The sequence below is a fragment of the Buteo buteo genome, chromosome 29, assembly GCF_964188355.1.
Source record: "Buteo buteo chromosome 29, bButBut1.hap1.1, whole genome shotgun sequence".
NCBI classification, from domain to species: domain Eukaryota; kingdom Metazoa; phylum Chordata; class Aves; order Accipitriformes; family Accipitridae; genus Buteo; species Buteo buteo.
Window position 1 is genome coordinate 3,034,960 of NC_134199.1, and position 14,933 is coordinate 3,049,892.

General features: G+C 40.5%; 1 protein-coding gene across 4 annotated transcripts in view; it reads left to right on the forward strand.

Moving 5' to 3' along the window:
* CLUAP1 (clusterin associated protein 1) overlaps window positions 1-14,933 on the forward strand; it is a 71,788-nt gene that overhangs the window by 37,566 nt on the left and 19,289 nt on the right. For all 4 annotated transcript variants that reach the window (XM_075059485.1, XM_075059486.1, XM_075059484.1 and 1 more), the window contains exon 9: window positions 10,125-10,197. In XM_075059485.1, the coding sequence (XP_074915586.1) occupies window positions 10,125-10,197 (73 nt within the window). The remainder of the gene's footprint in view (window positions 1-10,124; window positions 10,198-14,933) is intronic.

A 14,933-nucleotide genomic window follows, 5' to 3' on the forward strand; every position in this document is an offset into this window, starting at 1 on the left:
CTAATTTGCTCTTTCTGTTTAGTCCCTTCCTTTTGAGTTGCCGAAGGGACGCTATTAATGTCTGGGTGAGACCTTCATGTGCAGTCTGCTTATTCAAGAGGAACGCTAATTGATCTGCCTTAAGTCTCAGGATGCTACCTCTCAACTTCAGATTATGAAGTGTGCTGTTCACTTACAGCTCCAATTTATCAGTTCTGCAAAAAGTGGTTATTGCAGTGTTTGAGCTGGATATACTGAAGTCAGAACTTGCTAAGTAATGATGGAAGCTTTAGGAAGAAGTTTATGTGAGAAACATTAAACCAATCTAATTTTAAAATACTTGCTGTGGGTTGTGTTGCATCCTGTTACTTTAAATGTGGTTTTTGAATACACTTCAATGTCTGGCTTCGTGTAGCCTGAGCCTGGTATCATTAAGAGCTGCTATGTTAGAATAGCATCAGTGTAGGTATCCTAGGCCATAAATTGCATCTGCCTTCTGCTACTCACATGACCCTGTGCAAAGGCTCAGCTGGGCCCCCTGTGCCTTGCTTCTCTTTCCCACAGATCCCTGATAGCTGTTTACCTTCCTAAAGACTTTTCCCCAAAACAAAGTCATCATAAGAGCCTATGCTAGATTTTTTTACTATGATAGCTTTCCTTTATGATACTTTTCATCTACATTGGAGAACATTTTAGCTTTTTTCCTAATTTTCATGATAGCATGAATGTTCTGTTAATTAATGTGTACTTCCTTGAAAAGAAAAACCTTTCAAGAAACTTTTGAGGTATTTTTGTGACTTTGGTGATGAAAGTGCTCCTCAGTAGTGATCTAACAGATCTAATTGTTTATTTTGATAAATGTGGTCACTGGAGTTGGTGTGTCAGAATTTATTGGTGGAGGATGCTACATTCTGTGGCACCTGTGTACTGTGAACTGACCAACATGAATGCTGTTTGGTCTCCTACTGAGCCTCCTAAGTCAAATTTGGTGTTTCACTTGGATAAGTGCTATTCTATCAGCTTGAATGACTAATACTCTTCTGCCCCGTTTATTTAAGTACTTTTACTGTATCTATTACAGTACTCTTAGTGAACAATTCTTCCACAAGAAGTAGCAAAATGCAAGGTTAGTAGGGTTTAACACAGGAAAAGAATAACCTGGAAAGACAGAGTCATGTTGTAAAGTAGCATAAGACTTGCTATTTTTCAAAAGAATTCAATTCTTTTGAAAATAGATACATCAGTGACAGGTAATGGCTAGCTGGGACAGAAGAGTTTCAAGATAAAAAAACCCTTTCTCTAAAGAAGGACAATGAATCTAGTTATTAATTTAAAATAGTGACACTACAGCAGAAGTGAATCCCCATCCCCTTCCACCAACACTGGTGGTGCCAGTATTATGATAACGGTTGGTGAATTTCTGGTGAGTATCAGTTAAGTGTATAAAATACTCTCAAGTATGCTTTATATGTGTTTCAGTAGAAATGATTACTGTAAAATTACTATTAATCATGAGAGGCGATGACTGTTTCAGCACATGAAAGCAAGGGAGAATATGGGAATAATGAGAATAAGGAGGAGACAGATGGTCTTATAATAGGGGCTTATGATTTTCAATTCATTCAATGTGTGCTCATCCACTGGAAGGATGACCTCTAAAAAACTTTAAATGTCCAGTGGTGATGGCTTTCACACGCTCCTCAGGCCAAAACAGTAAAGATGCATGAATGTCTGTAAAAACTACGTATTTATTAGTATGAACCTTGATGAGGGATCCAGAGAATCTGCTAGAACAAGTTCATGTTTTCTTTTCTGGTGCAGAACTCTGTATTTGGAGCAATGGCTCATTTGTTTGAGACCACATTTTCCAAAACACTGTACTTGATCTAATGCTGGGGGTTTGGTGGAGTTTGCTGCTTCTGTATTCATCAGAAAGCTCTATCACAGTGATAGCACTTTATAGTTACTGAGGTGGCATCATCAGTCAAAGAAGAATAACCTCTAGATGCAAAATCTATCTCTGTGCCAGAAGGCCAGGGACCTGCTTTACTGCTGGCTCTAAGCAGCTGTAAGCCAGCTTCCCTGTGGTTCTGCACTATTTACTGAGTGCAACATTGTGTGTTATGGAAATAATTTTTTTTAATTTTCAGTTTTGGTAACTTTTGTAGGAAAATGAAAGTCCTAGTCAAATGTCTCTAGACAAGAGATGGGAAACCAAAGGACCCCTCTGGTAATAATGCCAGCTGTGATTTTTGGTTTTGTTTTTTTACTGAAGTGATCTGCTAACAATAAGCATTTAAAAGTTCAAGGTTAAAATGTATATTCATTTATGCAGCATGATCTGTATTGTTTTATAGGTCAGCAGGTTGTCCTCTGATCCTTAACCATAAAGTCTCAAAGGGCTCATCACCTATCAGAAGGCAATGTTCAGAGCATTCAGGCTGCTCCTTTGCAGAGGCAGCAACCCCTCCTCCTCACCTCCAGCCTGTCCTTTCTAGAGTGCCTGTATCCATCTAGTGCAACTCTCCAAACTAGAAGCGGTCTCACCATATTTCTGTAATCCTGATGGGATCAAGGCCATGCATCTATGCACCTTCTAATTCCTCCCGTTTTGTGTCCTATGATGTTCTTGTGTTCAGGTGCTTGAGATGGGATCCTGCTTGTGCTGCCTTCACAAGGAATGTACCAGAGCCTCCCCTTCACTGTTCACAGTGCTACCATTTCTTGTCAGGATATCATCATCATCATCATTCCCTGGCAGACCTGGTTTGAAGCCCTTCTCATAGGTTAGCAAGCCTGTTAGTAAAGATTCTTCTGCCCCACTTTTTCAGATGGATCTTATCTCTCTCCCATAGTCTTCATTCCTCAACAGAATAAAAAGGAACGAAACCCATAGCATTGCAGTCACTTTTAGTCAAGCAGAACCATAGCTATGTTCCAATTCAAATCATAAAACTAGACATGAATTTAGGGTGAGGTATTTAATAGTAGTTCACCATATAGGAAGCATCATCTTTTACTCTTGAAAAACAACTCTGGGTAGGTTGTTACCTCATGCTATCATGAACTTTAGCTGTGCAACATCAATGTTGTGTTCACTTACGTTTCTGTTGTACCTGGCAGGCTTCCTCTTATTAAGAGTACTGTCACATTCTCTATTCAGGCACCGCACAATTTCTCCTCGTCCTTACATCTCAACCCTTCTGAATGAGTGGCAACACTCTATTATGAAAAACAAATGCCGCTGTGTGCGTGTAGCAAGAGCTAATCTCAGCTGCTTTGTTCTATAACAAAGCAAGAAACATCTGCTGAGATTAATAGGCAAGGTGAAGATGAGGCGGTTCAATCCATCATCAAATTGGTATACTTTAAGTGTACCACAGAGCAGTAGGATTACCACTATTCTCTAGCAAATCACCAGAAAAAAAAAAAAAACAGAAAGAAACATTGTTTTCCCTTACTAAGATGAAAAGGTTATACATAGAAATGTCTAGAGAGATTTCTGGGTTTAGGAGGATGTCTGAGAACAGAAGGAACAGCCTAAGCAAAAATTGAAATGCTAGCATCTGAACAAAAAAAGTCAGCGAGCTGCAGGTGTTGTCCTGTTCTTTTATACTTATCTCCTTCCTATTTTCCCCACTTCTTTCCCTTTTCTTTCTCCTTAGTGCTAACCATGTTGTCTGCCAGCTGGCTGCAGGGCACAAATTCATTGTGTTCAAAATCCCACCACTGTTTTCTCCACAACTTTCCCAACAAAACTTTGAGACTAACTTAAAAAAAAAACACAAAACCCCAAACCAACCCAAAAACCACCCCAAACTGGGATGTTTTAAATGATCCAATACTGCATCATTTTTGTTCCTTCTGGTTTTGAGCCTTTTAGACTTGCTGCTTTGGAGTCTGTAGGGGCAGAGTTGTCTTCAATCTCATGATTTCAGCAACTTGATTTTATTGTTTAAACCAATACTCAGCAGCATTAGGTATATCATAAAGGACTGGCAGTCAAGTAATCATGTGGTTTATTCAAATCCTGGATCACTTGCCCTAAGGCAAACACTGAGTCAGTGGCCCAGCTAGTTGTCTGTGGGTTTGCTGCTGGAGGACATTCTGCATGGTGGCATATTGGCATCTGTTTGAAAACGAAAAAAGACCCAACCAGTCCCCCCCACCCCAGCCCCTGCATGTAGTTGTGTGTAGTTTCCATGTAGTTGTAATTGCATGCTGTTCAGTAATCCTTCTCTTAAAGAAATTATAAAAAATAGTAAATGAAAAAGCATTTCTCATGCTCTGCTTTTGTATAGCTTTCTGTAAAAAGATTTTTCAAAGACAACTCCCATTCACCCTGCTGTAGGAACTCACAATTGGCATTTTATTTGTCTGTAGAGCAATAGGTTAGTTTATATTAAAACATTCTGCCAAACAGTCGTGCATTTTGTTTTACTGCTGTTTTCCGAAGACTTTCATAGTCAGATAGGAGATGGAAAGCCATCTGCTTTGCCAATTAAAGTAGATTGAGATACAGAATATTGTGTATTGTGCTCATTCAACTCCATTCTACAAAAAAATATACATTTGTCTTTAGTGCATTCAGTGTGCTGTAGAAGACAGGTAACATTCTTGCTGAATTGGACAGAAAATGGGCATGAAAAAAGCACAGTTGATTGTAAACATAGGTGAAACTTATTTGTTTTAAAAGCCCTTGTTAGTCCTAGTATGTCAACAAAAGGATTCTGTATTTCCTGTTGCTATTGACTGTATGTAGACCAATTGTTTATGTGTCACAAGATAAGGTACCTGATATGGAAAGCTGGTGACACAACTGGTGACTAAGGTGAACTGAACCCTTATGCTAAAAGACATGGACAAATTACTAGGAATGAAAAGTAGTTCTGGCTTGATATAAGGAAACTTTTTCACTGTTTGGATAGCCAGGTATCGAAACAGGTTCCCCAGACAGGTGGATCCGTCTCTCTCCTTGGAGGTTTTTAAGACCCAACTAGCTCAAGCCTTGAGCACTGTGGTCTGATCCTGTTGCTGATCCTGCTTTGAGCAAGAGGTTGGGCTGGGGACTGCTGAAGGTCGCTTGGAGCCGGGGTTGTTCTGGGGGTCTAAGCGTTAGCAACAAAGGCCTGCCTTGTTCTCCATTTCACTAGGCTGTCTGCTCTGAGATTGCAAAGTGATTGATTTGATTACTCATTAAAGGGTGGATTTACACCTAGAAAAGGCTGCATAATATATGAGACAGAGGAAGAAAAGTTCCATCTCAGCAGAGATCTGTCTGCCTCTAAAGCAGGATTTTCAGCCTCAATAATCTCTGGTGTCCAGAAAGGCCTGGAAGGCCCCCTCTGACAGGGCAGGCTGGGTCTGTTTTTGTGTTAATTGGCACTTTAATTGCATTGATTTGACACTGTGATTCCACAGTGTATGCTGCCACTTAATTTGGGTGAAGTTTGCTTGTAGAGTAAGATACATGCGGTGTTTGCCTGCAGCATTTCAGTCGTGTTTGTTTACTGGAGAGACTGAACAGGGCGCTTAAATGTTGGCTCCTGCTCGTACAGCGTCCCGAGGCACCCAGACTGTTCCCTGCGGGTGCTTCGCAAGGTCAAGGCCACATCTCTTGTTTCGTGGAGCTGTCACTCTGCCACTCCATGCAGAAAACGTGACTGTCGTCCTGTGCGGAGTGCTAGTCTATTAAAGTCCGTCGTATGACATTATGTTTGAAAGAGCATCCACGGCGTTATGGTCATCACACCCTTAGCTTTCTCCCTTGTCACATTTCAGAAGCCCTGGGTCGCACAGAAGTGGCCAGCCTCAAACAGAAAAACATCTCTGATTAGCATGGTTTTGTTTTTACAGAGCTGTGAAAGATAATGTAATCACATCTGTTAAGATAACGTAGAGTGTGGGGAGCGGTGTCCGCAGTGAAGGTGGAAGCTGATCAGGCCAAAAAATGCAGCCTGATGATTGCAGTCATTAAAGTAGCAGGGGGAAAGAGAAGCTGAAACTGCCACTGACTCAGCTGTTTAAAAGTTGTCATTGTTTTTAAACCCCAAATCTTAAACCAATGACGCTGTTGTAATTCTTTGACTAATTTAACAGAACTAAGATTTCTCTGCAGATTCTTTTGAGTATGTAACTTCAAAAAATTATGTGATAAATTTTGTTTACCTTCTAAATATATGATCTGCCATCGCTTCCGCCTCCTCCTTTGAAGATCTTACTTGTTAAGGACTATAAACAGCACTTATCTGATGCTGTCCTGGTTCCAACTGGTTTGAGGCTGCCCTTTTGAAACAGTTTTTGTTGCTGCAGTTTTTAATAAGCTTTTGCAGGATAGTCCAGCAGCACAGCTAAACTGATGGAGCAATGGGCTGCTGTTGGAAGGGACAATGTACAGTTTCAGCAGCTCCCTTGGGCTGACAGCAGCATTTGACTGACCATGCATCGAGCTATTCAGAAACCTAAACCAGTAGAAAATCAACATTTTTGCTGCCAGTTAAGTTCTGGGCTGGCTTGCTATGAGGTCAGCTGAGCTGCTGACAGCAGCACAAGTAAGAGACTAGAGGAAAGGGGAAGTGGCTCATCTGTATGGTTAAACCATTTTCTTAGACTTCATTTCTCTTGTATTTTAAGTCCATAAATGAGCACTGAAGCTGAAACAAACAGTACCCCATGTTCTTACCCCTGCTGTTTTTCCCACAACTGCAACACCCCATCCTCCATTGTGCCAGTCAAGAATTTGTGTAGCCACATGCTGAACTGCAGTGGAGAATTAGCCTGGCTTAATTTTGTTTTGATGGATTAGTTTTCACCAGGTTTCTTTTGTGTCACTGCACAAATGCTTGCACCAGAGCAGGAGAGTGATAAAAGGCAAGGAGCAAGTGGCCCTGGGTGCAGGGCAGGGTGACTGCTTATTTGACTGAATTTGAATTGCCAGCTTCAGCTGTCTTAAAGTGTGTCCTGAATTACAGTATTAGGCAATGATTATATCCATACCCTTTATTTCACTGGTCTGTGAACATTTTTAAAATGTTTTCTGGGTTTATGAATTTGTCCCCATGACATTTGGGAAATGTCCTTTCTTTTTTTTCTCCCTGTACATTTTCTTTGCCATACACACTGCATAGGCTGCAACAGCCAGTGGGGTTGAGATTCAGGTGGCTAATTGATCCTCACTTACTCCATTTGTCCAATAAGACATAGCAATGGGGAGACTGTACTGTAAATGTTTGCTGGGGCAGGGGCAAGACTTGTTTAAATCACTGACCATCTGGGAGAAACCAGATAGGGAGGAAGAGGTAGGGAAAGAAGATAGCAACTGTGAGGCTCAGTCAGAAAATGTTGGGACCCACTGTTGCAGAGGGAGGTCTTGGAATGGGCATATGCTACAGAGACCGAAGGAAACATTGGAAGCTAGAAACCTCTGAAAATTTTGCTTCACATCCACATTCATTTCAACTTTCATCAGTCTTCAGAAAGGCTTTGCTAACACTGAAGAGGATGGAAAATGTTAATCATTGCATTGATTACGCTTCTAGTCAGTGGAACTGAGCTGTGCAGGTTTGCAGGCAGTGTGCAGATGTGTTGCTGCTATATGGAAGTCACTTGTATTGTGGTCAACAGCACGGATCAAGAGGAGGCAGGTAACCTTTACTGGCCCACTTACCATAACCGCACTGTCCTCAGCATCCTTGCATCTTCCCTTTCCTTTAATCTTCAGTCAGGCTCTTCTGTCCTCACTGTTATTTATGCCTTATAGAAGGAATTAATAAAGAAGAACAGTTTCCTAAATAGGATATTTAAAATGTTCTGAATCTACATGAAACAAGTTATAAAAATATTCTTGTGTCTTTTCCTTCCTTGTTCTTGCAGATGGAATTAGCTTTTCCCTGCAGAATATACATCCATCACTTCAGAGATTTCAGTAGTTTATATTGTTGCAGGTTGCTGCTGGAGTGTCTCATTCAGTATGATTTTGCATCATGACCTTTCTGCTTTATAGCCCTTCAAGCTGTCATGCCTGCTTCATTTTTGCAGGGTTATTTCTACAGTCCCAAGCAATCATTAGCAGTCTTCCTAGCATCCGTGGAGCCATTGTCTCTCTTAGTACTGGAGAGTTTGTACAGCAGACAATTTGCATGCTTGTCCAAAGCAGATTTTTGGATCAGAATTTATTTCCTCTGTGGCCTTGAGAGAGGCACTGGGGCTGGGTTTCTCACCAGGTACAGGTGACTTATATCACTTCCCCTTACCACGTGTAAGCATCTTCTCTGCATGCTTTTTCAGCATGAATTTCAACTCCCAGGACTTAGTTGTTTATGCCAAGTTACGATGCATCATGCCAGCCAGTCCCCAGGCCTCTGTTTCCAGCAACTTCCTTGTGTGCTGGGTGGGAGTTGGTGGTTTGCTGCTGCTTAGAGGTTGGTAGGAGGAGATATTCCTTTCTCAGCTAGCGCACTATTGCCATACGTGTGGATACACATCTCCACCTGAACGTGTAAAAACGTTGCCCACCATTCAGCCATTTTCAGATGCTCTTGTTATGTTCTTCCCTCTGTCGCATGGATATTCCAACCGAGTCCATGTTTCCTTTCTGCAAATGCACTGTAAATGTGCAGATTTGACCATGTCAAAGCAACTGGTGTTTTTAATTATAAGCATATTTTGCATAGAAAAAAATCAAAGACTCAGAAAATTCAATCCACAGTTAATTAGCTGTCCTATCTACTTGTCTTGCTTGACTGGAATTGAAGAGACCTAAAATTAGCAAAATTTGTGACTAAATCCTTCCATCAGTTATTTGCCACCTGTTTAGTTTTGTAGGTTCTATCTGAATCTGATTGTATGCATTTGTATCTTACCTACTCTATCACATTTAGTTTGCTATTCACCATTAACATTACCCAAATTTAAACTAGATGTCATTAAAAATCTATTTTTCTGTCTGATGCTGCTATTGGAATAGTGAACCTTAGTTCCTAAAATTCAGTCCCTTGGTATCTTTGCTAGATTTTAGTCCTAACAGGATGGAGAACTTCGTGAACTCAGCGAAACACCACCTACAATTGCTTTGTGGTGTTCAGCAATCAAATAGTCCCTTTAGTCTACCTGGTCTGTGATGTTCTGCAAGTGCATGCATCCTAGAAGATTAAAATTACTCTCATCAGTTACTGTCTACAGAGCCGGCCATGTTCTCTTACTAATCCATTATGCTGGAATGAGAATGTCTGTCTTAACTGCCACTACCCCGCTAGCATCAGCTTGCTGCTTCCCTTCTGGGCTGTCACATTCCTTACTTGGCTGATAGTGCAAGACAGGTTTTATAAGTCCTTGTGGGCCTTTTGGTAACATTTTCTGTTATCATTGGCCTTCATTTGAATGCACTGGGACTTGTGAATTCCTTCTCTTCGTCAGCACAGCAACCACTGTTCTACCTACCTTTTTCCATTTGCTCTGAACTGGGTTTGTTGTAACTTTATCATACTGTCATTACTATAGTGTTTCTCAGCATGTTTTTTTCCAACAACCTGCTATATTCAAAAAAGAAAATCAACAAACCAGGCTTGTGCAGTCTTGCTGTCGTGGTTCTCCTTTGTACCGGAATACTATAGTATAGTGTATGGCTATACTTCTCCAGCTTATTGATAGGGCTTTTTGCTCCCATTTTGTTTGCATGTGTGGAAATGTGAGAATTTATTCTAGTTTGCTTCATGTATTACGAAGCTGCAATCATTTCACAAACCGCTTCTGGTGTTTAATGGAGTATTGGTTGAAAACAACTACCAAAGACTGCTTTACAAAGAAAGCCACTTCCATTCTGTAACAGCAGTGATTTTCTGTGGGATTAAGACAAATGAACTCATTTTCAATGTGATAAGTGAGGTTTCAGCCACTGGGACTGTATGGTTGATTTTCGTTTCACTGTTTTAGCTGGGTATATGCTTTACATCCTGACCTTCATGGGCAAAGTAGGACCTCCCATGTTTCAATTAAGACCTTTTTTCATAAAATATTTTCAATGCTGAAATTTGCTCTTCTCGTTCTATCTGTGAGTGCCCTTAACTGTTGTTGTGGCACCATACAATTAGCTACTTGACTGGGCAATGTGGCAGCTTTTCCGATTCAGCTGTTTTCACCTCTTACAGGAAGCAGCAAACATGCTACATCTTACGCAGAACAGGCTGAAGGAAGAGGAACAGCACCTGCTTAAGAGTGGAAGTAAGTGGGATTTCTTCACCACTTGTATTAGCAGAGAAATTGTTAAGTATTGGCTACTTCATGTGTAAGTATCCACTTACAAGCACGAAGCGGAGGAGACATGGCATAGATGACAGTCAACAGGCTATATTAGAAAAAGTGGAATGATAACAACTTTAAAAAGACAACAGTGAAATAGGGAACCTAACCTCTGTGAATCCTCCTCTGCCTTGTAAATTTTACCTGCAGTGCTGAGGGATGAAAACAGTCATCCACTAAACATGCTGTGCAATTGCAGTGAGCAGATTTTAGGCTTCATTTTACTATTATGAAAGCCTGTATGGGCTCACTGTGGACACAGCACTTCTCCCAGCATGACGGGATTGCTGATGAAAGGTTGGTTTGCGAACGAACTTGGTTAGATGATTCTACTCAGCAAAATGCTTGCGTGTAGGTGAGTGGTCTCATTGGTTTGTGAGACTGCTTGACTGCCTTGTATTACACATGTGCTGGTGTGCCTTGTAAAATGGGAGTGTAATTTCTGTCCTCAGCAGTTAGCCTGCCACATTGCATGGCGTGGAGTTTTGTTTTGCGTTCAGACTAATTCTTTCTAATGTGTCTATCAGATCATAACTTTCACAGATTAAAAACTCTCAGCTTGAAATCTTCTTTAATATCACTCATCTTCAAAGTAGGATCCACATTTGCCTGCTTGCCTTTGCTTGATTTTAGTGTACCTGCAAAATGTGAATGCAATTAAAATTTGGGTTTTTTTTCTTTTTTTTTCTAAACTTACTCTTAATTAAAAATCTAGCTGAGGATCAGAATGGAATAACAACCTCTTGAGATTTTGTAGAAAGCTAACAAACCAGATTTTGCTCCTTTTGAGCCAAACATCAGCAAGAACTTCCTCATTAGTTACCCCTGTGTATATAATATTGCCATATGTACATTTTTATATGGTAGTGGGAGAAAATAGAAGGAAAGTTAATTCTCGGGATCAGAGGGAGAGTTCATGAAAGCTGAAATTGAGTAAAGACATAAAAGTTGCACTTCACGCTTTGTTTGCTGGCAGAGATTTTCAGAGCAAGCTCGTGAAAGGAAATTCACTCATTTCTGCCCATCTTTGATCTCATCTTCTTATGTCAATGCAGTAAAAAGTGAAGCAGTTTTAGCTGAAACATAGGATTTGTAATATAAATTACAAGAATGTTGAATTGTTTCAAGGATTTACTTGAGTGAAAAAGTCCAGGTTGTGCTATCTGACAGTTTCCAAGGTAAATAAGTTCAAGAGGAGACAAACATCTTTCATCAGTAATTAGCAGCATGAAGTATAATGTGAAAATTTGCTGACCTGCTTTCTCCTTGTCTGTGGATTTTCACTTGGAAAATTATTCTGTCATTTTGCATCTCTGAAATAATACGAACCTTGCCTTTTAGTGAGTGATTTAACTGCCACCTGAGAACATACGTCTATGACTTTTAATGACCTAAAAATATTACCATAATACATCTTTATTCAAGTACTTAATTGTCATAATTCATATATATTCTAGTGATAAGAGCACCGGGATCCTGGTTTTCAGTGCTGGCTCATTTATTGACTGTCCCATAACCTTGGAAAATCAAGTCATCTTTGTCAGCAACAGTCTGCCTTTATCTGCATACAGTGTGGAAGTCTGTAGAGTTGCAGAGGTGTAACTGAGACAATAAATTTGGCTCTTGGAGGCTGTTTCCCCAGTCACGAGCATGGAGCACGGCTTCATTACTGGATGCTGTAAGGTTAATTTATTGAATGTTGTAAAGCTCTCTGAGACCACAGTTTGCTAACATGTAATGATCAGGTACCAAGCTGCGCTTTCCCATTAGATCAGACCCCACTTTCCTCCCCTCTCCTCATCATTATGGTGCCCTTTATACAATTCAAAACTAAGAGATTTGCTTTGGTAAGAATGCAGAGGTCGATGTCTTAAATGGCATAGTGCCCTATTAGGGATATGTTTACAGAACGGTTATGTTAGTCCCAGGATCCTAGTCACAAGAAAAATATATATTTTGCACAAGAGGAAACAAACAGCAGGAGAATCGTGCAGCATCACTGAACAGCTTTGCCTGCCCAACACCACCCCTCCGCCCCCACCGAAAGGTTAATTGTGAAATTCACACTAGAAATAGGAAGTGGGATAAGGGATGGAGTTTCTGCTGTAGAGGATTCCCAAGAGCCCTACAACCTTGGTCTGACGGTCAGTGATTTTATCAACGAGTACTGTGTGTATTGTGGGGACATGATGTAAAGTGCTACAGGCAGGAGCACTTAAACCTTCTTTCACCTATGTTTGGAGACTCTGCATGCTACATCCTCCTCCTAAGATAGGATGTGCCCTGTTAATGAGACAGACGCAAGGAAGATTAAAGAAGGGCTTTTCTTCACCGTCAGAAACATCTAACGTAGGTTTTTGGGAGGAAAAAATACTCACTTATTCCACTTGCATTTTTAAGTAATGCCCCCCACATAAAGTGAAGTGCTTTTATCCTAAGTTGTCTTCCATCTTCAGTTTGTCAAAAAACTCAGGACTTTGCTGCCTGGACCTTCACACCAACAAATACGTTGTGCCTGCTTGCAGGACTGTTAAAGTAAGACCTGCTCTGACTTGGTCTTGCCCCTGCAGTGGGTTCTGGAGATGAAGGGATTAGCTTCTTCCCTTTGCAGCTCCGCTCAGTGGAGGATAGGCAGGCTGGCCTGATGTGTCCCAGTATCCTAAGACTCTCTGGCTGAACCTTCAAGGCATGGGGTGTAGGAGTGAGCTTCATTTGAACAGATTCATTGCTTTCCTACACAGAGGACTAGCACAGGGCCAGTATCTCCTGCAAGGAAAAGGAAAGGTTTTCTAACTCGCATTACACTTTGCCCCTGAAAGCTGCAAAACACTTAATGAGGCTCTTCTAACAGCATAGGCTGGAATCTGGTGATAAATTTGTTGCCATTAAGTGATAAAAGTCAGCATCCATTCTGCCCCTGCAAGGACTCTTACCTTTGTAATTGATGCAGTTCTCTTATTATCTGGATCCTTTGACCTTATCTCTTGTTAATTGGGTAAGAAGGGTTGCAAATTAACAGTTCATTTCTCTGCAGCAGAAGTTGCAGGAGTTCTGGACAGCTCCAGGCTGAACTAACACCAGAGAAACCTAAATAATGTTTATTGTAAAGAAGAGATGTGGAATGTAGGTTGAATTGTGCCAGTCTGTGTTAAGAATATAGAAAGCTTGTGGTTATGTCATGGTACTCGCATAAAATTTGCAAAAATATTTACTGTAATTCAGAAACAGCCTGGTTCTTTTTTGCTTTTGCTCGCATACATTGCAAATCATCTTTTATTTCTGACAGAGCATCCCCATAAAACCACTGCACTAAAAAAAAAAGAAAAGCTAACACTAAGTTACGTGAAAACCCATTCTTAAATTATTAAAGATGTTGAACTCTAGATACAGATCAGGCTTTGAGTATTATTTACATGATTAAAATACATGCAATTCAGTATTTGCAACAGTACAGAAATGTTTTTTTGTGATGGGTGATAAGTAAACTGCTGTTATTGTTGAAATCTTTATTTCACATGCCTTTAGAGAAACCAATATACAATGTGGTGTTTTTCACACAACCTGCTGCCCTTGTGGCACATCCAAGGTTGGTGCAAAGTAACAAATGCCAATTGACTGAAACTCAGGGCTTGGTTTCCTCGTGGTTAATGGAACAGTGACTCTTAAAACATTGTATTACGCACTGCTCGGATGAGGACTGTGAAGGCTGTTGATAGAACTATTGTCAGGTATAGCTGTGTGAAGAGTTGCTCTGATAATGGAGAGGGCTAGGAAGGTCACTGACCGCAGCAGAAATTCAAGATGGTTTTTTCAGGTTCATCCAAGGTTGAAAAATCATGTTTGCTGAGCAAAAAGTAACAAGTGGAAATGTTTCTAGACTGAAACAGTTTTTCAGACTACTCATCTTATTACATTTACCGAGCTATCTTTCTCTTTTTCACATGCATTTCCTCACATTCTTTCTTTTTAAGATTTTTTTTGTCACGTTCAAAGCATACTATATAAACTGTAGTTTACAAAAAGTAAAATACTTTGGTTTGGAAATATAAAAATAAACCCTTTTAATTTTTCAAAATGTTTCCTGTATTTCTTTTGGGTAACGCTATGCCCAGGATTTGATTTCAGTTTGCAAAAGTATTTGCTGTAAAACTGCATTTTTCATTGACTGTACCACTTTCTGGTGGGCTGCTGCAGCCAGCCCTCCCTGCATACTCTTGCTTGGTCTGTAGAATGAATAAACATCCCTGTTACACAGCATTTTGAAATTTGCACTGCTTCAGTACTGTTCAGCAATAGCAACAGGATTAACTGATGCTCCTGGAGAGCTTCAGTTCTGCTCGATACACAACCAAAGTGTTTCTTTGGCCAGTTCTACTCGCCGAGGCAAGCAAAATGTGCTTAGCTCTATCGTCTTGCTCAATTAAACAGAGCAAATAGATGTTGTGCTTTGGATAGCAAATCGCATGACGCTGTTGTGGTTTGGTGCTACGCTGAATGTATTGTACCCTTTCTACTCCAGAATTGATGCTTTAAAATCTGACAGCAGATAAACAAAAAGCCCCATTGCAACAATTGCAGCATTTAAAGTGTAGCAGTGAGTCGCTGGGTAAATCCCACAAGGGCGAGATGCCTGGATGATGTTGCTAATGCTCAGCACT